The 22,381-nt window shown below is 39.1% G+C and overlaps 1 protein-coding gene across 1 annotated transcript in view; it reads left to right on the forward strand.

Moving 5' to 3' along the window:
* Positions 1–22,381, forward strand: part of RET (ret proto-oncogene) — a 74,158-nt gene that overhangs the window by 19,066 nt on the left and 32,711 nt on the right. The window contains exon 2 of the mRNA XM_057365159.1: positions 20,985–21,236. Coding sequence (XP_057221142.1) covers positions 20,985–21,236 — 252 coding nt within the window. The remainder of the gene's footprint in view (positions 1–20,984; positions 21,237–22,381) is intronic.

Here is a 22,381-nt window from a genome sequence, read left to right on the forward strand (position 1 = left end):
TTTTTTTTTTGGGGGGGGAGGGTGTTGGTGTGGGTTTTTTGGTTAGCTGGTTGAGTTTTTTGGGTTTTGATTTTTTCTCTGGGGTCAGGCAATCCATGACTGATTCAAGTATTCAGAGTGTAAATGTGGATTCTACAGAAATACATTGCTGTGTCCTTGCTCTGAGATTTTTCTGTTTAGTGTCTAGCTTGGTTTAATTTAGAGGTACCTCGAAGTTTTTCTTGATCAGCTCTCTGTATTATTGACAATTTCCTTTTTCATGCCCTGAGGTACTGGGGTATCAGTAACTCTTGGGCACTTTTTTTTTTTACTGGGGCACCAGTATATCAATTACTGAATAATTATTTTGCTGATACAATGGAGAAATTCTACTGTACAATATTTGCAGGTGCTGCTCTGCTCTTTACCACATCTAAAGGTCTGGAGCAATACCTTGTGAGCAAATTTCTTAATTTTACTGGGTTTTTTTCTAAAGCCACAAGATTTGTCTTTTTTTTTGTTGAGAAACGTTGGTCAGTGAGTGATTCAGTAAAGCACTGATGTGCATATCCTGTAAGAAATTTGCACTAACCTCCTGAACCTGTCGAAGTGCCAAAGGCACTGTTAGTTACAATGCTGCCCTTAATCAAGAGGCCTGGCAAGGCCAGAACTGTAGCTTCTGTTCTTGTGTTATTAAATATCAAGAGCTAATAGCATGCTTAGTTAGTACTAGTTGATTCTTTAAATGGTAGGTTATGGGGGAAGAGCACATCCTGTGTGTGAGGGGAAGAGTCATTAACTTCCCCTTGAATAATGACATTTAGGAGCMGGCTTCAGCATACCCATGTTTTGCCCCTTCCCCTGTTAGCCTTTGAAGAGATTTCCTCTTTCTCTAGTACGTTGTTTTGCCAACTGTCCTGGCTTGCCTGCCTGGAGCACTTAATTCTGTTTCCCCAGAGGCCCCGGTGACATGTTTCTCTGGCTCCTGCTGGAACAGTTCTGGCTGAACAAGTATCGTTTGTAAAAACTCTGTTCTCTGTGCACATAAGTGGCATGTCCCTTGTAACCTTTTGCAGAATCAGATGCATGTCTTGCAGGTTTGAGAGTTGCTGGTCAAAGCTATTGTCCYCCTAAGTGTGGAATGCCAGCAGGACAGAGACTGACAGATTTTGGAGTCTTTCTGTCGCTTAAAGGCAAGTTTTAGTCATTGAGATGAGGACTGAACCTATAGTGTTTTGAGAGAGGCTGACAATGCCATTTCTATGTGCAACAGTGCACTCTCTATTCGTCAAGGAAATGACCCTAGAAATGTGTACCCAGCTGTCTCTGTATCAGTAGCATCTATGCATAGCAGCTGCTGATGTTTGTGATCATTTCCTATCAGGCTCTTCTTATTTTGGTGGATAAGCATCAGAATAATTAGTTAAAATCTTGGAACTCAGGGACACCTAAGAGGCAAAATCAAAGCCATTTCAGTAACACCACTGTTGCATTGCCTTAATCCAGTCAATTTAAGCCAACATTGAATGAYGTTCCCTCAGACATCAGGGACTTTGTGGCAGTATTCCCTGCAGTCCTTGTCCTTGAGTATCCCCTGCTGCAGCCCTGGGCTGGTGTCACTTAGCCCAGAGGAGGCTCTGGAGTCCCCCAGCACCCTGCAGACCCCGGCTTGGTTTCCATGTGCTGCGTGGGTGTTGGGTGCTCACATCTCCAGCTGCTCAGGACGTGCCTGTGGCGCTGGATGTGGAGCATGCCTTGGCCATCAGCAGATACCATCTGAGTAAAGTTCTACTCTAACGCTTTGATTTTTTTGTTGTCATTTTAAAATCTTCATAGCTGCCTTCATAAAGAGACCTGGCTTTTTTAAAGTTGTTTTGGAAAGTCCTTTTTGTACAATTTTATAAGAATCACAGCAAGAGAAGAGCTGATATCGTGGCCAGGGCTTTAATCTATTATTTATTAGATCTCAGTTAAATGAGGTGCCTGTGACAAAGCAGGGTGCATGGTTGTGGTTAAGTCCCCTGGGTCCCCTGGTATGCAATGTATTAGAACTGTCAGTGCAAAGCACTCTTGGAGGGGAACTTTCTAGTTAGACATAACCCCCCTTCCTACTTCCTACTTCTCTTTGCAAAGGAAATTGTATCCTTAAAAGCAGACTGTAGGTGGATTAGGTCTGAACTGAAGAYGCATCTGTGTTAGACATTTTACCCGATGGACATACTTTTGCCATTTAAATATATYCTTAACCTTTCTGTGCACCACGTCCCCAGGTGTAAAACAGAGATGAGATTSTTGACAACTCAAAGAATTGGAAATACATTAAACATGGTGAGACCGCTTAGTWCTACAGTGATGGGGAGGGATTCCATAATGAGGAGATACAATTTCACATTTATTTTTTTAAGAGCTTGGCAACACTTACCCGAACAGAAACTACACCGCAAATTTGTGTCCAGTATTCTGAGAAAACCTTCTACAAAGAAGGAAACTTTTGCATCTTAGAATAGCTTAGAGCTGTTGTAGATAGGCACATTCAAACTGTTCTTTGATTTCCTGTCTGGGCAAGTAAATATTTCTCACCTTAGTGTTGGAGCCTCTTTTTCTTGCCCTAAGTCAGATACTGTGAAAAGAGCATGAGGTCTGAAAAGGATGAAAGAAATATGTTGGTGATTCAAAAACTTCGTTTATACCAGCAGTCAACCATGACTTCTCTTTTCTCCCTGTTAATATGATTTTAAACCGAGTGAGTACTTACCCAGTGAGTACAMAAAGTATTGCATCATTTCATGCTGTTGTGGTTTGGGCAGGAGGGGCTGTGGGCTGGGAGATCATGGACACTGAGAATCTTTGTGGACATTTTGATCCTCACAGCAGCAGTCCCCATCAGATATCTCTCTTCCTTTGGTAACTTAAATCATCTTTCAGTGGACATTACTTTGAGAGCAGAACTAACATTCTGAGTACTTACAGGGGATRGAATGGCATTTAAGATCAGGTTTGCCTTTCCAACCACTTGACAGTGTACACAGAACTGGCTGTGGTGTGATCCAGGAGGCCACTCTAAGTGGCTGCTTTTTCAGCCCGTTGTTAGAGCTCCCAGYCAAGGCTTTGCTTCCTGAGCCATYGAAGCCTTCCCTGTCAGATCAGTGACTTGGAACACTGATCAGTGCAGCAGGCTTCTCATTTGCATGGTTTCCTGACAGGAGGTAGACTTACTTCTAAGTGTTGATAAAATCAGAACTCAATTGCTCGGCTCCCCGTCTACATCCGTGTCAGCTGGGTATTAGCAGGATACCTTTGTTTTCTAAGGTGTGTAGGTTGATGCTAGACATCTCCAGTGCACCTCGGATACCTTATTGACAGCAATTGTAATGAACTATTAATTTACCTGGACCCTCTTTTTCTTTTCTCGTGAGTAATACCTAGCCAATACCTTCAAATTCAGTTTCGCGGTTGGTTGGTTGCTTTTGTTTKGTTTTGAGGTTTTTCCCCCTAGGTCTTTAAACAGCTGCTATGAGTAGTTGTACTTACATGGAAAACAGGCGAATTCATAGTCAGTACAAACAGTTCAGAGATCAAGGAAACCCTATTAAAAGGGAGGAGTTCAGCACTGTGCTTCCCATATTTTTAGGAATGTATAGGAAAATGTAGGGAGAAGAATGAGGGACAAGTCATACCGAAGTGGTTTATACCAAGAAGACAGGCACTTTTCCATGCAGGCATACTCACTGATGATTTGTATATGTAGCTACCTAACTATACATCACTATCTTTTATGAAACTCTTCTAAAACTCTTTGCAAAAAAACACACAAGTTTTAAGAAAAACAAAATGCAAACTGAGTAGAACAGTGTGCAGGATATAGCACTTTCCTGCTCAGTCTGGTGTTTTAGTATCAATCATGATTGATTTAGTGTTATTTTCCTCATAAGAAGAGTTCAGAAAACCAATTTCCCATTTTTTCCTAGTATGTTGTCCAGGAAAACMGAATTGGAGTGAATTCTGTTAAAGTTATTGGAACAGTCATGGAGGCTCTCCTCCTGGAAAGAATAATGGTAAATTTCATTGGGACATCTGTWTGGTTATTGGAAAAAAAATTTGGCATGATATTAGCTTGGGTTTTTTTTCAGAGTGGTGATTTCAAATATTATTTGACTGAAAATAAATATTTTGGATTTTAATTAAAAGTATATCCAGTGCTTTTCTGGGTGCACATGTCTGTATACATGCAGAGTAATAAAAATCATTGTCTTAGCTGCTCTTCTCTGACACAGTGTGATTCCACTCATGGAAAAATAAGTAGAGAAAATATAATAAATCAGACTTTATTGTGGTTAATGCCTTAAACATTGGAAATCATCTGGAATCTGTGATCAAATTACCAACTATTATTATTTTAAGTACCCGTTTTGTGTTTCCATGTAAATAATGAYGACCAGTAAGGAGCTGCTACATTACTTCGCATGTTCATTAGCAATTTTTCCTCTTGATGGGCTTGAAAAAAAGGACCGAGTGGAGWAGGAGGTTGGTCTGAAGGTAATGCTGATTTGCATTAAGTTAATAATAATAATTCCATTTGGAATGTTCAGAGGAGCAAAGCCCAGACCCAAATTAAACTGTATGTGAATTCAGCAATTTTCAAGGCTGAAGTAAAACAGGGGTTAAGKTTTTTTTCCTGTCTCTCTATTGAATTGTGATAATTTCATGAAATTACTCTGCAACTGATCTGGGCAAGAAACCAAACTTCTCAGTCTGAAGTCGGATCCAGATCTGTAACTCGGAGAGCAAATTTGTATACATGGAACTCAGTATCACCTCTTCACTCATTCAAAAAATTTTTAATTAAGGCATCTTTTTTGKCTCACTTGTAATTTCAGAAGCTTATTCCCACTAGTTTGCTCATCTGCCTCTGCCTCTTGCTTTTACCATTTTATGTAGCAAATTATGCTCAATATAAAGRTACATTAATTAATGAAAGTTCTACAAAATTCAAATGGTCTGAACATGTTTTCAAAAACTATTTCATAAAAGTAGCCTGACAATCTCCAAATTCAYGGCACCTTGGAGAATGCAATCTCTGTATTTTCTGGAGGCGATATTGTTGAAATGTAATGCAGGTAAAGGGATGAAACTTGCAAGAGTGCAGTCAAGCTGCTAAAATACTCTCTGAATTCATCCTTAGATATTTGCTGAAAACTGCTACCTTAAGGTGCAAAAGGTGTGAGGAAGCTGTGTAGACTGACTTTTGAACATGCCATAGATACACTTTCCCTGATTTAAWTTCTGCCTCTCCAGGTCTGTTGTCATGGTGGAGTTCATTTCAGAAGAGCAACTAGTTTTGTTGTTAAAATACAATGAAGAAATATGCATTATATGCTGATGAGGTTTTCCATTGTTTGTGCTAAAAATTTGTKTTGCTATCTCTGCCCACCCAGTTGCTGAACATGCTTCATCTTGGTTTACTAGTTTCCAGTATCTTGTTTTGTCTCACAGTTTCTGATGGTTTTGTCTTTGACATAAAAGCACATTCATAGATTTTTTCAGTGCAACTCTCCAGTTRAATGTGCTTCCTCCATGTGCGATTKTGTAGATATCCAAATGGGCTGTAGAGGATTTGGGTGTTCTGTCTGTTGTTTGAAGTACAAGAGCTGCCATTTGTTCATTAGGAGCATGAGGTTCAGGGTTGCAGATTAACCAGCTGCAGTGCCTGCATTCATGTGGTCACAACCTTCCGAATTTACCCCATCATGAAAGGAAGAATTAATTATAGTCCTAATTGACTGTTTCCTTGGATATAAGCAGGAAGGAACTGCTAGGAGGCRAAGTGATTAATCAGTTAAGCTAGTTACATCAATCAAATGTGTGAGAAAGTTTATCATCCCAAAGGCAGGGTAAAGTAATGCCAAAATACAAAAGCCGTCAGCTCTTTCATTGGGGTTTTGCTGTGTTTCTTTGGTCAGTTTTCCGAGGAATTGCAAAAAACAAAATAAAAAATAAAAACACATGGCGACTGGCCCAATCTGCTTGACAATCTGTCTGGATTGTGGTGGAAGAGGTAATACAGCAATCTGTTCTCTTATCAGACATTGCATGTAGTCCTCATTAAAAGACCTTAGCATACGTTTTTCRTGCAGATGGACAAGTCACACGTGTCTCCCAAACAAATCACTCAGTGCCACTATCTCACAAATCCTGTCATTCGTGCCAGTTAAATGGAGTCCCTTGGTTGCATCTCGGTGAGGTACTGCCCACAAAGCTTGATCTAGTGGAAGCCTAAAGCTTTAACTCTCTGTGCCTTGTAGTGTTCTCCCAGTGTCCCCTGGCTGCCAGGGACACGTGGCACCTTGAGGGCAAGTGAAAAAATTCTGAAAAATCCCTTTGAAGCATTATCGTCTTCAAGTGAGGATATTCTGCGTGATGGTAATTGGCTGGATTGTAAACAGCAGCTTTTTAAAGAGCAGTTAAGTTTTCCTTGTTTCGGCTGACAACCTCTGCAGGGAGGAAGGGAGAAGAGAAGGGAACTTTTTTGCTGCAATGAGCCTTTGGATGGGGTGAGGCCTCACACACTGGGTTGTCTGTACAGCAGCCTCCCTTCTGGGCAGAGTTGGTTTAAGCCCAGCTCACTCCTTTAGTCACACATGGTTCCACAAGGGGTGGCACAGCTGAGRCAACAGGATCAGAGAGGAAAAGACAAAATGTGTGTGAGAGCAGCTTCTGCTGGTATTGCCAATAACAGCAAAATTGYGGCACAAAGGTCCAGAGCCTCAAAGCACAAGCTCAGCACAAGACTATATGAATACCTTAGCTTCACAGGAACAACTTGTGTGCTTATACACAGCCACAGGCTGTATTTCCAGAACTGGAAACTTCATTTTGGTGCATTRTTTTAGGAAACAGTCCAGTTTCACTCACTTTTATCTGTCGATTGTTAGAAGCTGATGAATAGAAGGCTTTCGCTTTGCCAGAGCTCTGCAGGACTGTGGGTGCCAATTGTGTGACAACTGAAGGAAAACTTGGGAAATAGAGCTGCGCAGGAGGTTAGGGGGGATATGAAATTATAGGAATAAACAGGCTTCTGTAAGTTAACACAGCGAAAACAAATTACAATTTTATAAAGTCTACTGGAAGTAGTAGTGTATTCAGATATAAAATCTGTACATGCGTAATATGGCACCTAGAAAGAAAGCATGTGAGCAGTTATGCTGAACTGTTCTTGATTGTCTGAAAGATTAGGGTTCAAAGCCTGTGTGTATCTGTATTACTATTTCATTAGTTTTTCACAGGTGTGTATGCATGCTTATGAATGAACATATACTAGTCTAGTTTGTGTAAGCAAAATGAAATGTGTTGATATGTAAATTGTTTAAATCAGAAGAGAAATGTGAGCAGTATTAATTTTGTTCATGCTTTTTTTCTCTATTTGAAACATTGGACTGTATAATGAWGATATGCTGAGTGTTAGCTAACAGCTTCATTTATGAGCTTTCTGGGGTAAATTAATTGTTTTAGCAAATAGGGTATTCTGCATACTTAGGAAGAGACAGATTTAATTCAAATTGCTCCAGAAAAAGACATGATTAYAGGTTAAAGAAGCAATTTGATTTTTTTGTTTTGATTATAATTAAGATGTTAGGCAGTGCAGTTTTTATTAGCATATGTATTTACTAAGTGTGGATTTTATGTATATATGTTTGCTTTTATAAATATCAAATCCGTAGCAACTTCTTAATCCAGTTACTTCCAATCTTTTATCATTGTTCTAAATCCTAGGCAGATGGCTTTCATTTTGTAAAAGGAAATATTTCTAGGAAGGTCATCTTTCACTTGTGTACAGCTTAATTTTCTTGAATCAAAGATGAAATGTATGAAGTAGTATTGTGACTCTAAATTTCCCTGTGTGATCAAAATGTCTTTAGGCTGGCATCCTTTTGGGCTTGGTGTAAAAAAGGTTATCTTGAGTAAGAGCACAAGTGGTTTTAGGTGGCGTTGCTTGAACAGGAATGTTGGACCAGATGATCCCTAGAGGTCCCTGCCAGCCTCGTTCTGTGATTCTGTGAGATGTTTTTAAAAAATCTATAGCACAAGACCACTGTTCCTGATCAAATGCCATCTGTTCATTCCTTCTCAATTTCTCTTTAGAAGTGGAAAAGGTATTGGTAACTGTAGATGCTTGAGAGATGGCCAAGGTGTCTCAAAAATGAACCAACCTCCCATGGCCAGGGTAGTACTGAGGAAACAGAAATGCTGTCTGCAGGTGAGCAGCTAATTCTCAGTGGATCCAAGACATAGGGCCGTGGAGGTTGCCCAGTCCATTCTGGACCTGAGCCTTACAGCCATGGAGGCSTGATATATAACTCTCTGTCTCCTGCTCCAGAAGAGAGTTGTATTTTGCTCRTACAGCTGTATAAGTTGATTTCCTCTGCCTTTTTTCAGAGAAAAGTGGATTAAACCCATAATGAATAAATCTAATTTAAAAATTACATTGTTGATCTTCACTGCAGCAACATGTGAGATCCTTTCTGAGGTTTGCCAATCAAATGTGCAAAGACAAAATAGAAYATCTGCAGCGAGGCATTCCCATTTGCAAGCTCAGAGCAGTGTGATCTTTGTAAAAAGTCGTATTTTAGCAAAAATTGGGTCAGCCAAAAAGCTTTGAGCTGAGTAGGTCCACAAAGTCCTTATGGCATCCAGTAAAAAAAGTGGATTTAATGATATATAGACTGACTGACTCCACTGGGCTTTTTGGTAAAGTAGCATTCATTCAAATGGATGGGGATCATTGAAAAATTACAGTTGATGTGCTACATTAATTTTGGTTTAAAAGGGAATATTGCCCAACCTTAAAAACAAAATATTGCTGAATTAAAGCTACAGAAAATCACATTAAACTCTTWGAATAGTGCTAATTGTCCGAATACTATTTTGAACCTATATTCTTGACAAAGAAGATTAAAACAACGTATGTCATTACCCAGGGAGTTGTAGCTGAGACTTTTAAATATGTTTTCCTTAGCATAAGTTCTTAAAATATTTCTCATTGTTTTTGACTAAATATTTTTATGCAGTAGTCCCCAAGCATGCATCTTTCTCTCCTTAGGTGTGACCCATACTCTCTCACATTGAGGTCATTCTGGATATGCTAAAATTTGTCTTCTTACTCTGTCTGCAAGTATTTGCAAAATGTTGCCCACAGTCTCAAAGCTGGTGAGGTCGCACAGGGTTCTTGACCTCAGCAAGTTTGGATGAGGCAGTGATTGTGTTAAAAATAGGTATTTTCGTGAGATGTGCCTGYACTTGTCAGTTGTTCTGAGTCCGTAGGCTGGTGCAGGCTCAGCCCTGCTTGGACAGAGGCACGAACTCGGGTTCATGTGCTCTTTGTGCTCTCTGGGAGAGCTGGAGGTGCTGCATGTGCAGGTGCTCCTGTGTGAGGGTGGGCAGGCTTGGACAGCGGTGCCAGCTGTGCTGTCATGGAACTGGGGGGTTGGAAGGGACCTCTGGACATCATCCTGTCCCCTCCTCCTRCCAAGGCAGGGTCACCTGAGTAGGTGACCCAGGGACATGTCCAGGTGGGTTTGGAATGTCTCCAGAGAGGGAGWTTCCATGACCTCCCTGAGCTGCTTGTTCCAGTGCTCTGCCACCATCAATGGAAAGAAGCTCTTTCCTCATATTGAGGTGAAACTTCCAGCCAATTTGCTTATACTTCCTGCCCAGCTCTTAAGCTGTTTTCAGTCTAAGAGACAAGGTTGCTGATGAAAAACTCCTGGTCCTTAAAAACTAACAAAACTTTTGAGCCAGTGTGCATCGTTGAGTGAGACATAGTTGTCAGCCTATGGTTTGCAAGATTCTCCTCTTTCAGAAGGACCAGTCAGAAGGCGAGTTTGCAAGTTAGTCAGAATTGCTGGCAAATAGTGTATCTGTTTCTATGAACCTTGCCCTTATATATTGCTCCCCAAATTTCCATCCTCTGTTCARCAGTAACTGTAATCCATGTAACCAAGCATCTGATGCCTGCTAGTTGTTTTCCATCTCTCTGAAGCAGTATTTTTTCTATATGCAAGTATGTAAGCACATGTAGAAGGCCGCACGGTGGTCAGTTTCCAGTGCTCTTGACATTTATTTTTTGTGTAGCATTAAAATGTTGTATGTGTGATGCTACCCCTAAATACAGACTTTGTCTAAATTGCTTCCCACAATTGTTTTGTCTCTCAGTGGGCTGCTGGATTTGCAGATTACTGAACTGACGTGTAGAGGTACTTGGAGACAGATCTGTGCAGAGAACCTCCCAAAGAATGCTCAAAGTGGCATGTGGGTGTCAGGCTTCACTGGAAGCCCCTTTGTACCAGAAACAAAGTTGAGGATTTTTTTTTTTTCATTTTGTTTTCTTTTTTAATTTCTCCATTGTGTTCTCAATGCACAAGCAATTGGGTTWCCTAGCTGAGCAAAGTCTTCTCCAGTGCATGGAAAAATATGGGAGTTTAAGCCCTTTCTAATAATATACAAAAACTAGGGAGTAGTGACTGGAAACAGCGTTGCCTTCGAAATGATTCATGCAAGCCGAAAGCCAGAATCTTTTCTCTTTCCTTGAAATCAGTGTTTATTAAATTGATAATTGCTTTAAATTGGAGAAATATGGAAAGGACTGACATTTATTTTCCTTCCGACTGCTTTCATCTCTGCCAGACGGTGTGTGGGAACTCCCAGTGAGGGCCAGCAGAACTTGTCAATGTTCATTCCAGAGCAGAGCAATTGGAAAGCCACAAAATACTTTTAAGCAACTCTGCCCTCATTTTTCTCTCACTTGTTAGCAAAGTGCGCAGTTGCCCAGTGGATTTCACTGTCTTCAGAAAAATATTTAGCATATCATCAAAAGAAATGTGCACTGAAAATGTGCACCTGTGGTTGGGTAATGCTTTGGGATGTAGCTTCAATGATCATCAGGCAACCCCTGGTAGCTATAGCCTAGAAAGAAATCCRTAAGTTGTAAAGGTTTGGATGATATTGTCTCCTTTTGGCATGAAATGTAACATTTGTCATTAGTGATAAAATGGGAACAGATAAATGTAAGCTATAAACTTAAACTATGTTAAGTTTTTACAATAAAAAGCATCAAGCTGGGCAGCTTTTTATTCCTGATGCAGGAAAACTGTTTAGTGAGCAGCATTTATGGAAAAGTCAATGCACTTGAGTCACGTACCATGACTTGAAACCCAGCTTGGTTTCTTGATGGCAATGTTTGTGGTGTGTGGGGGATATTTAAGGCACAGGTAAAGAAAGGCACTTCTTAGCACAGTGACCCAACCTGCAGTTTTTGATTTACATTTCTGTGGTATTCAGTTGAAATCTGAACTTGTGTTTTCATTATAAGTTACAGTCTTCTAGCCTGTGAATATTGCTGCCTCGATCAGGAAAGAGGGGAAGCAGAGGAAATTAGTTTTTTTACTGACACTTAAATTTAAAACATGAGCTCTTGATGAAATAGTGCAACAAGCACCTTTGCAGAGGAGTCAAAAAAAMCAAAATGCCTTGATAAAATTGCATGGAGATGCTGTGCTGGAACAAGACCTGATTACTCCTTTGTGACRGGAGATGGCACTGGAGGTGTTTTCAGCTCATAAACAGAGCAAAAAGCATCAGTTTCACCATCTGAGAAAAATGTAAATGTRTAAATTTTGTGTTTCAATGTTCTTTTTGGGTCAGGCTGCCCAGGAGCTAATCGCTGAAGGATGACAGCACTTCCTTTGACCCTGGGTCTGTCACTTACAGTTTGTTTATACATCAAAAACGTGTTATCAGAATGACTACTCTGTTAGACTGAGTTCAGAATAAATGTCAGCATCAAGGACTATGTGTGTGCATCAGTGAAAGCCAGGACTCAGTGCAGACCTTGATGYAGAAGAAATAGCTAATAATTAAAGATAGTAAGTGGTCAGAAGTTACCCAACAGAAAAACTGCAGTATAACAACATTAGTAAATTCTTTATCAAAAGTGACTATATGTGAGGTACAAAGAATTGCTTCTCTTCTGTTGGCAGTGGAGAGTAGAAGCATGGGGCAAAGTTTAGCTGTTACAGTAAAAAATGTTTGTAAAGTAAAAAAGGCATTGAAATAGTTGGGAAATATTTTAAGTTCAGTGTTTGATATTCAGAGGAGGATGGTTTTGTGCATGTGCTCGCTTGGCAGTCTGTGGGGGTTTGGCATGCCCTCTGCAAGGGCTGGGCAGAAGTTCACCTAAAGGAAAACTTCAACTGAAGTTCACCTAAAGGAAAACAAAGCTGTAGTAAAGTCCTGTAAAGGCCCCTGCTGTTCCAGGTTTTACTGCTGCTTTCCCTGCTGTTTTCTTTCAGACTTCCCTGGTTCATTCCTGTAGCTGGTCAGGGATGCAGTGCAGTTCGCGACTGTCGCAGGGCCAGTAGAGAGGAGCTGTCTAGAACAGGCAGCAATGCCCAGCACATATCATTAGTGCTCTGTCGGCTCCTTTCCAAGCCTTGTCAATACAATTTCTGCTTTTTTGCTGACAACATTTATGCTTTAAGACAACAGCATAATGAGTAGCTACTGTGCGGTAATGACTGAATGTCCCCAAAGGAAAAGTTCTGTTTTATTAAACAGGGATGCTCACAGTTGAGATAGTGGGGCTTCTTGTCCTTTTACCTTTTTTTTTTAATGATGGCTCGTGTATTATAGATTTTTATGAAACTRTTTTAGAAGTAGGTTTACCTTGTAAGAGCGCTTAAGAAAATGTATTCTCTGCCAGGGTGTCTTAAGGAATTAAAGATTCAAGTTCAGGAGTGTCTTAACAATATTTTAGTTCTTATATGTATTAGAATGAGATAATAAAAATTGAAAATCAGCAATAAGATAAGAACTTCCATTCTGCATTTCATGGATCGCCTAAAATACAGCAATCTAAACCTAAAATACTGTTAATTCAAGACAAAACTTTAAAAAAATCACGAAACAAATAAGCTCACAGTTGCTGTGAGATTTCGCTTCCTGGATTGAAAAATTGAACTGCAGGCTCATAGCTCCCTTGAGTGTTTGGAAAGAGAATAGCAGCTCTTAATAACGGAGCACTTTGCTGTGAGAGGTGGATGTTCATGTCATTACCATTTTTCTGGCAACTTTTCAACCACCAGCAGCAAAAGTTATCATTGATTGCCTCCTGCTGTAAGGCAGTAATTGTACTGTTCTGTTTCTCTCTTTCATGAATTGCAGGAATTGGAGAAAATAAGGAAAGCTAGAGACATTAGATATGGATAAAACACAATTCAGGCTGAGCTGTTTCCTGTGTTACTACATGAGGTTTAGCAGGCTAATTTTTACACATCTGCACTAAATATAGAAAATGGGTTTTCCAGTGCAGCAGTGGAGAATCCAAAGTAAAAATTYGATCCACATGCTGTTAAGTCATCCACTCTAGAAAATGAGAAGTTACTGCATGCAACTTTTTTCTGAAAATCAGATTATTCTCACCACGACCCAGGGACAGGGTCACTGGTGTTGATCAAGAAGAATTAAGCATTGTGCAATTATCCCAAACTGGTACTGTTACCCCTGGGGCAAGGTTCTGTAAATTGTTGTAGTCCAGTGATGCTGAGGGGAAAAGAGCCTATTTGTGACAAATATTGGTACTTATTTCACCTGAGCATGTTTTCTCTCTGAAGATGGCTTAGCCAGAGGAAATGGATGGAGGTGTTTGTGAACTGCACTGAGCTGTCAGAAAGTGATCCCTTATGTCTGACTTAATCTGTTTATAATTGACAGGAAGAGTTGTGTTCATTTTGATGATGCAGAATCAAGTGCAGCTGGAGGAAGAGAAATGGGGAAATTTGAGCTTAAGTAGTAATGGAACGCAGGAGTTTGTGCATATATATAAATCTTTGTCATAAATCAGCAGTTAATTGGTTTTCATTCATTTTYATGACTTGGTATTGTGAAAATGTAATACTCTATCTTTATTAAGGAATYGGCACAGTAGTCTAGATCAGTATCTTAACATAGGAAATATATTCTGATGCTGATATCCTTTTAAYTAAGATAATGAAATTAAACTTACTGTCTTTGCCTTTAAGTATCCTTTCATCTTACTGAGTATGCCGAACAATTTCTGCAGATAAGAATCCTGTGATTTATTTTTGTGTTTTTATGAAACAAATATATTTGGTTGTCAGTACTTTCTTCTCCAAATTACTGCCATAATGTTTACCTTCTGTATGAGCTCAGCACTGTTGGAGTAAATATATGTGAAAGCTAATTTAAGTATAACAAGGMTTTAGAGCACTTGTATGTCACTATGTTATTAATTGAGGATTTTATGGTGGTGTGTCAATTTTAGCACAGAACAGTGAGGCACATGTCACAGGTCTTCTCTAGCTTCTCATTGTCACAATCTTTACGTAAACATAATGCATGAACACATTCTAGAAGGCACATAGATATCATACACAAAGTAAACACATTCTATTAAATGTTTATTAATATAATTTGTGCTGCAATACAGTAGAGAATTTGATTTTCTTACATTTTAGCTCAGTACTCCTACAGAGCAAATTTACATTCAGGTATTCTAAACAATTAAGCCATATGTATAGAAGTAGTATTTAATCACACAAATAAGGAGAAGTGGCAGAATCAGGATCTGAAGAATTTTCAGAAACCTCTGCAGCTTCTCACAGAAGCTTTCCATGAATATTAATTTCTGCAACAGATAGCTTGAGTTCTACTAACTCTGGTATTTAGATCAATGAAGCATCAAAAACTTGCCTTTTCGCTAAATTAATAAAAAACCCCAGAGCAAACAACAATGCATAAGAATGCAAGAGGAAGGAAGATTCTAGCTTTTGTGGCACGTAATATTAAAGAGCAATTTTCTCGACTTACCCGCAGGCTCTGGAAGGAAAGGGTAGGCACAGGTTTGACCTTGGTCTGAACTCACAAGTGACACCTCAGTSCAGGTGCTGTCCTGTTCTCTGGTAGATCCTGAGCTGCACTGGTTTCCAGTCTTGAGYTGAGACAAAAATGAAAATCGTGGCAGTTCTCACAAATCAAAATTCATTTCTTTTTGATGAATTTGGGGTCTGTCTTTGATGTGGACATTTTTGAAATTTATGTTCAATATGCCTGATACAGGAAATAAACTTTATTTTTTTCAGATATCTTTCTGCTTTACTACCTCTGTCTGATTTTCCTGTACCAAATATTTTTTCTCACTTTGCTGACTAGCGGAATATTTAATATTATATCTAATTATATATTTTATCTAATTATATGTTACATGATGCTATATTTGATATATTTACTATGATATTTCTTTCTWCTTAATTTCTATTTTTTCAGTCTAAAATGCATTGTTGTTTTCAATCTCAGCATGGGAATGTGGTAAAGAAAACCGCAAGAGAGGCAATTAACCTAAAGCAGACCAGTTTAACAGCTCTGGAGTATATTCTAGTTAAGGACTGTTTCTGCTTACCATCACTTTGTACGGACCCCYTCTCCCTGGAGGTATCATGTTCTGTAAAACACATGTATTTCAYGGGTACTGCTGTTACTGCAATTTATTCTGTTGTTCTCTTAACAATTGTGTTACATGTAAATGTGCMCAACAGGTGGAATTCAGCAATTATTCAGCTCCATAAGTTGGAATATGCCCTAAGAAAATTCTGTATGAATTCCTACAGTGATCTTTGCCCAATGCACTGGAACCTAGGCTCCAGAAGGGAAGCTTTATGAAAAAAAAAAAACCAAAAAAAATCACTTTAATACAGTTTCTTACGTTCTTGGGYTCATATCACATCTGCAACAACTTCTGTAGCGATCAGCTTAAAAATGACACATCTAAAAGCAGATAATGTGCTGCTGTGTGCAGTATTAATGGCTTGCTRTCAATTAGGAGAATGCCCCTTGTTCTGCTGTCACTGTTGTCGTGACTCTCAAACCCAGCAGGAGTCACACCCAGGCATGAACGCTGCAGCCTCAACACTGCCCAATTCTGGTGGCAGAATTTGACTGGACTTGTGTGTGTGGAACCAGAAGCTTTATGACTTGCCCTTGTGCAGAAGCAGTGTGCCCAGCATTGCAGGCTGGCTCTCCTTGGTGCCCGTCTGGGCAGGCATTTCAGGCAGCTTAGTGGCCCCAAGGTCCCTGTGCCACCACTGTTGTGTCACCGGCTGGCACAGGCTGGCTGGTGCCTGACCACCTGCTCAGCTGGGGATTGAATCTGAAGTGGCATTTCTAGCTCTGCTGTTTCATACTACTTTTCTCTTTAAGTGACAGTGTTTTTCCTAAATTACAGACTTTTTGGTTTATGAGAGCAAGTTTTTTCCTAATTGTGCAGAGCCTAGAAGGGAATTAAGTGGGCAAGTCCTTTAATTTAAAATGTGAAAGTGTATTACTGGCCTTGTTCTCTGATGAATCGAACATTAGGTATATTAATATTAGTAATGGAACATAATGGCTRCTCATCAGAAGTAAAGATAATTATTTCAGGAACACAAAACTAACCTTGACAGATAATTGCCTGTTGAAATCTGATGCTGTGCAACAAATGGAGGATTATTAACAACAGACTCCCATGTTCATCTGTTATATCATTAAATCCTGTATGTTACAATGACAGGACTACCATTGCATTAAAAGCATCTCCTTTTTCTTGGAGATGCATGTCAGTTYTGGATTMAGRATTTTGATTGCATGGGGCTGTTCTKTTCTAAATAAATTGTTGCAYTGTCCTCCAAAATGCTGAGAAACTGAGTAAATTTTGTCAGATGTGGATWACATAGGTGTATAGCACTTGATCAGTGAAAAACAACCATTGCTTCCATTTTGATCATTTTTTTTTTCCTTGTGTCTTTTTAAAAACACACACTGGTCCTAGTGTTCTTAAATGCATGTTCATGCAGCCAGCACCTTGAGATGTGTATTTGTAGCWTGAAAGATGGTTACAGATATTGTTTGGGAGAATRTCTTRCAGTGAAGTCTGCCYCTRTATCTAATAAAAAGATTTCCTGCTKCTTCATTTTGTGACTAAAAAGTTAAAATGTTTTCTCTCATCGAGGTTGATATTAAGAATATAATGTTGCTGTAGTCAGCTTAACAGTTTTCATGTGGARCCATCCCTGAATGCTACTCAWGATTATAGTGGCAAGMATAAAAAACACTAAAAACATGTAAAGTTTTATACAGCAAATTGTGTACAGAAAATTCAATTTGTATCAAAAAAAGCATTATTTGCCTAACCATTCATGACTGAAAAAACTCACATGAAAAATTGCCTTATTTCAAAAGGCAATCATGAAGGCTTCAAAGTAGATATAATCTCATTTCTCTGCTCTCATTTTACCTGCTTTCTCTCCCTGAACTGGAAAACTGCTGTCATAACTGTATCTATTTCCTGTAGGAGCTATTAGTTAGTAGCATTACATCCACTTAAACGTGATCACTTTTCTCTTCTGTGTGTTACTGATACGCTATTATCCCATAATATTGCTCATCCATCAGAGCTTGCCATGTTTCCTGTGCTGACTGTAGCATGGAGAGCTGAACTGTCCTCTAAAAAAATGTTCAGAGATCCCAGAATATTTCARTGTTTCTGTGATGTTACAGAGCACAACCTTCTTGTGATGTATTTAGAGCTTGTAGCATGAAATTTTTCTCTGCTTTTAATTCCTAAGCAAAAGCACTTTTAACCATCAGTTTTGAATGCAACCATCTCAATTCCTCTTTATTTAAATGGCAGATTCATTAAAAACTCCATCTGGCTTCCATAGGAAGCTTATACAAGTCCTTGGAAAAGGATTTTTTTTTTTTCCAGGACACAAGGAACTGTGGCCAGGATTAGAACCTCTTCCTCCTGCAGCATACTTRCCAGATGGCAAGTTTATTGAATCTGGTTTTAACTCACTAGGGCTTAAAGGAATGAACACAGCTCTGAGAAGTGGGTGCTACATTTCTACTTCWAAGGTCTCCTTTAAAATTAGCCCCCCCAAGATTTATATGCAGAGTGGTTGTGAACTGGGCAGTCTGTTGCGTATCTCACATCTCTTTCAGTGCTTCAGTGACACAAACCACTTCACAAAATCCCAGTAATTTCACAACATTGGGTGAATCTTGTTACATGGCTAAATCACATTTTTACATGTATATAATTTGTTACAATGTTGTAAAGGCTTTCATTTAAAATCCTTGTTTTCTAAGTAAAATAYGAAAATTTTACATTTTCACTGGCGTCACTTAAGATTGTCCTTGGGTGTTGTCCTTAATATCGAAGTCTGCACTGTATTAGAACTAACACTTTAGATGGATAGAATTTAGTCTAATCCATTTGAGGTTTGAATCTGGTAGAAAAAGATCACGTTTCTACTTAAATCTCTTACAGCAGCCTTTCCTAATTTCTTAAAGTGGCTTTTAAACTTCTGAAATACATTTCCAGCTAATTAGTGTGTAAGTGCTAAATTATTTAATGAAGGAATCCTCCTCTCTTCAAAATACAAAACATTGTTTTGCATTTCTGTTTATTMCAGAGAAATCAGATTTTTATGTTACAGGATTTTTTCCCTTTCTTTCTGACAATGGAGAACACTCCTCCTGTGAACTGTTGCCAAAGAACTTCAGAGAGTCTGCAGCATCAATTTTACCTTTTTCTTCCAATTGCAGAGCAGTCGGGATGCTGACCTCTGCTGAGGTGTAGATGTGTGCCAGGTTTCAAGCATTTAAGTGGCCACGTCTGTCGTAATTATTTATGTGCTTGGTTAAATACAACTGTACCTGCCTGCAGTGTGAGCCCTCATTTGTAGAGCAAAGCATATAAAGATTAGAATGTTTGTTTAAGATGAGGAAACAAATAATTGCAACTSAAAATATTCCATTTTTCTCCTTTCCCAATTTCACACATTACACATTGTTATTATTTATATATGCTCCTTCTAGTGGAGGTAATTTCGTATCTGTGCTGTGCTCCTGGTTCTTGTACTGCATGATGTGAGCACCCAGGACTGTTCACGCCAGTCTTGGAGAAAAGGGAATAACAATTACTCTATCCTGTAACTAGTGTTGTACAAGCCTCTTTGTATGCACTGGGAGTTAAAAGTAATTTTGTAATCTTGAGTAATTTTCATTGTTGAATTTCTTGTGAGGAAGTTTTCATTGTTCTAAAACCAAGTTTTTAATATGAAATATCTCAAGAGCATCTGTTTATTTGCACTGGGACTGGGCTTGCTATTCGGGTATCACCTTATTCCTCTTGTTATTGAACCTCTTTGTTAGGAGTTCCARCAGCACATAGTCCCCAGATTTTCCTGCCCTTCAAAAAAGATGGAGGGACTGAAAATAATATTTGAAATTCTATACAAATATTCAGGATTCTTACTTACAAAGAAGAGGGTGATAGCACCAGAATCAAAAGTATGAATTTTCTTCCAAACAGAAGATGTCAGGAGTTAATGCTTTTCTAAGAGTCTAAAAAAGATTCTTGTTGGCTTCTGTTTGAATTAATTCCTTTGGAAGGAATTCGCCTACCATATTACTTTACCACTTTATTCATATATTGCAAAGTATATSTAGAAAAAAATAATGGGCCAAATAWTGGGCCTCTGAAAACCTGGTGGATGTAATTGCATCCGGGGATAAAGATGATGTCATGAATCATTGTGAGGTACGATGGTTTCTGTGGTATTTCTAAATGAAATTAGAAGTGTCTTGTTTACAGTTTGTTTGCAGTGCACTCCATTCAGTAGAACAGCTTGTGGATCCAATAGTAATACTAAATAAATATGTGCTATAGCCTGATGCTATTTTGAAGGTGTTTTGGCATTATATCCCTAATTTTACTGCTGCTTTACCATCATTTCCAGTTGTATCTGGCTTGATTTAGGCTGAGAGTGCTTTGTATTAGTAACATATGGAAGTTGTTATTGTTTACATTTGTTCAGCAGATGTGTGAGCTTTTTCTATACCTGACTCCTTATTGAATTGCATTGAATGATGCAAAATTCTGCAGTTTTCAACTGTTCTTTTGGATGGGAACAAGTACTGGCTGTCTGTGCACGTAAAGTGCAAGAGTGGCAGCTCCAGTATTTCAGCCTGTGTGAGTGCAGTGAGCATCACTGTCCCCTCCTTGCTAATCAAGCATTCCACTRTGCTCACATTTGCAAGAATTGAAATTGGAAGGGAAGCTCTGGGAACAGGTAGAGAGGCCATTGCACACTGACCTGGTAAGGTGAGATCAGCTGAAGGAGCAGGAGCCAAGGGGCAGTTGAGCCCTAGGAAATGTAAAGGTCTGCAGTGCCAGGATGGGAGATGATCAGGTCATTGTGCTAAAAAGAAATGTACGTTTCCTCTAAGTCACTTCTCAGCTTTCCCATCTGTCATATTTCAAATACTTACAAGACTTTGATATCAGGGKTTTTTTTTAACAGCTCCCATTTGCTGTATCAAAAGTGTCATGCTGGCCTGTTTAAAAAGGGGGCAGCCAAAAAGGACTCCTCTGTAAGAGGGGTTTTATGTAATCTGAGGAGAAGTGTGCAAGCCACTGGTAAGTTCTTGTGTTTTCTCACAACAGAGAGCATGTTTAAAGGCTTTTGAAGTGCATGATTTCATCATTTTTTTTTCCTTCTTTGAATGAATATCTGTGAGATAATGAAATTACAACTGAGAGCACCAGATAGGAACTTATGCAAAACTTCYTATGTAGAGCTTCCTTCAGTATTCAGCTTAAACTGGGCCCTGTCTACAGCAAAGCAGATTTGCTTTCAAGAAGCAAAGATGATTTTCAGATTTGAACATAAACTATAGGTTATATTTTCGGTGGCTGTGTCCTTGGCTTCAGTGCAGTAAAACTGTTTTTATTTACACCAGATGAGGATCTGCCTTTTTCCACATATTTTTTAATGCTTCTTTACTTCTTAGAGAATGAAGCCTTTGGTTCTTTGGAAGCACAYCTATTAAGAAAACACCAGTGCAAAAATAATTTAACTGGGCCTATTTCTTCTCTCCTGTGCCTTCCTTTGCAGTGGCCTTGGGGCTGTACTTCCCCAGGAAAGAGTACTTGGAGAATGTCTACATCGACGAGGCAGCGGGAATGCCGCTCCTGCGCATCCATGCCTTGAAGGATTCTCATGAGGAAGCAGCCCACTTTCATCTGTGCCAGAATCTCATCATTTCTCGAGCAAGATCACATGAAAATAATTGGTTTCAAATCAGTGAAAAAAAAGGACTTCTTTACCTCAGCAAAAGCCTGGATAGAGAAGACTTTAATATGCTGTGTGAGTATGAAAAGATCAGCTTTTTTTGTTGAGATATCTGTTGTTAAAGCAAAATACATTCAGGTGATATTTCTCCATCAGATGAGTATCAAATTTGGAAAAAACTACCCTTTTAAAATGAAGAAACAGACCAAATGAAACCCACACCAGTATGCCAAAGCACATGCTAACCTGGGGCAGATCCTGTTGCTCACACTGGAACTCCAGTATGGTGGGATAGTTGCATTGCTGCAAATACTTTTTTCTGCATTTCACACCTGTGTAGATCCCAGTGTTACACTGAGATTTGCAGTTTGTTCATCTGCTGATGCAAGTGAGGCCAATTCCGTTGTGTTAACGGTGAGTGCTTAGTGTCCAGACCAATGCTTGGAGAGTGGTTCAAACTCTTACATAAATGGTCCTTGAATTTGGATTCACAAAGTGCATTTGCATGTAACACCAAAGAGCTCTTGGAAGAAATGGTTAATTTTAGCTTCTCCCTCTCTTGAGATTTGGCTTTGTTAGAGGAGCTTGCTGTTGAACTACAAAAATTAATTATCTCAGGTTTGTTTCTCTTCTTTTATGCTTTAGCGGTAAATTGGTTTTGGTGATTTTGATCTATGAGGAAATTAGGTATCATTAGATGGTAGAAGAAGAAATGGGTGAGGAGTTAATAGTGTACCACTGTGATCATTTGCAGAAATGTTACTGTTGTAGTAACTSTCTCCAGTTTGTAAGAGCCATATATCAACACTACTTTCAGACTTAGGTGCCTTGATGTTGAAATTTTCMACTTCAGACACTTAAAGCTTTTATTTTTTAAGTGCTGAGTGTTTGATATTTCATCCATTTTTGGTACTTAGTGTATCAAATATTTGTGCTCAACAAAGGCGGAATAGCTGCTCAAAACTCCAGAGCCTGGTTTTGTTCATACAGATCAAAAGTGACCTGGAACATCTTTCCGAGTGAATTAGGTCTGTTACAGAGATAATACTGTGCTGTCTGTACTCAAACTAAGGGAATCAAAATAAGGCTTCAGGATGTATAAGTAGATGCCACAGGTTGATTTTAACTTCTGTTTGATCTTTTGTCCACCTCTTTATATTTCAAAATGATGGCACAATCTGTTCTCTGATCCAAAACAATTTGGTCCATATCKTCAATTG

This window comes from Malurus melanocephalus, unplaced genomic scaffold, assembly GCF_030028575.1.
Source record: "Malurus melanocephalus ecotype Western Australia unplaced genomic scaffold, MMel_1.1 scaffold_49, whole genome shotgun sequence".
Classification (NCBI taxonomy): domain Eukaryota; kingdom Metazoa; phylum Chordata; class Aves; order Passeriformes; family Maluridae; genus Malurus; species Malurus melanocephalus.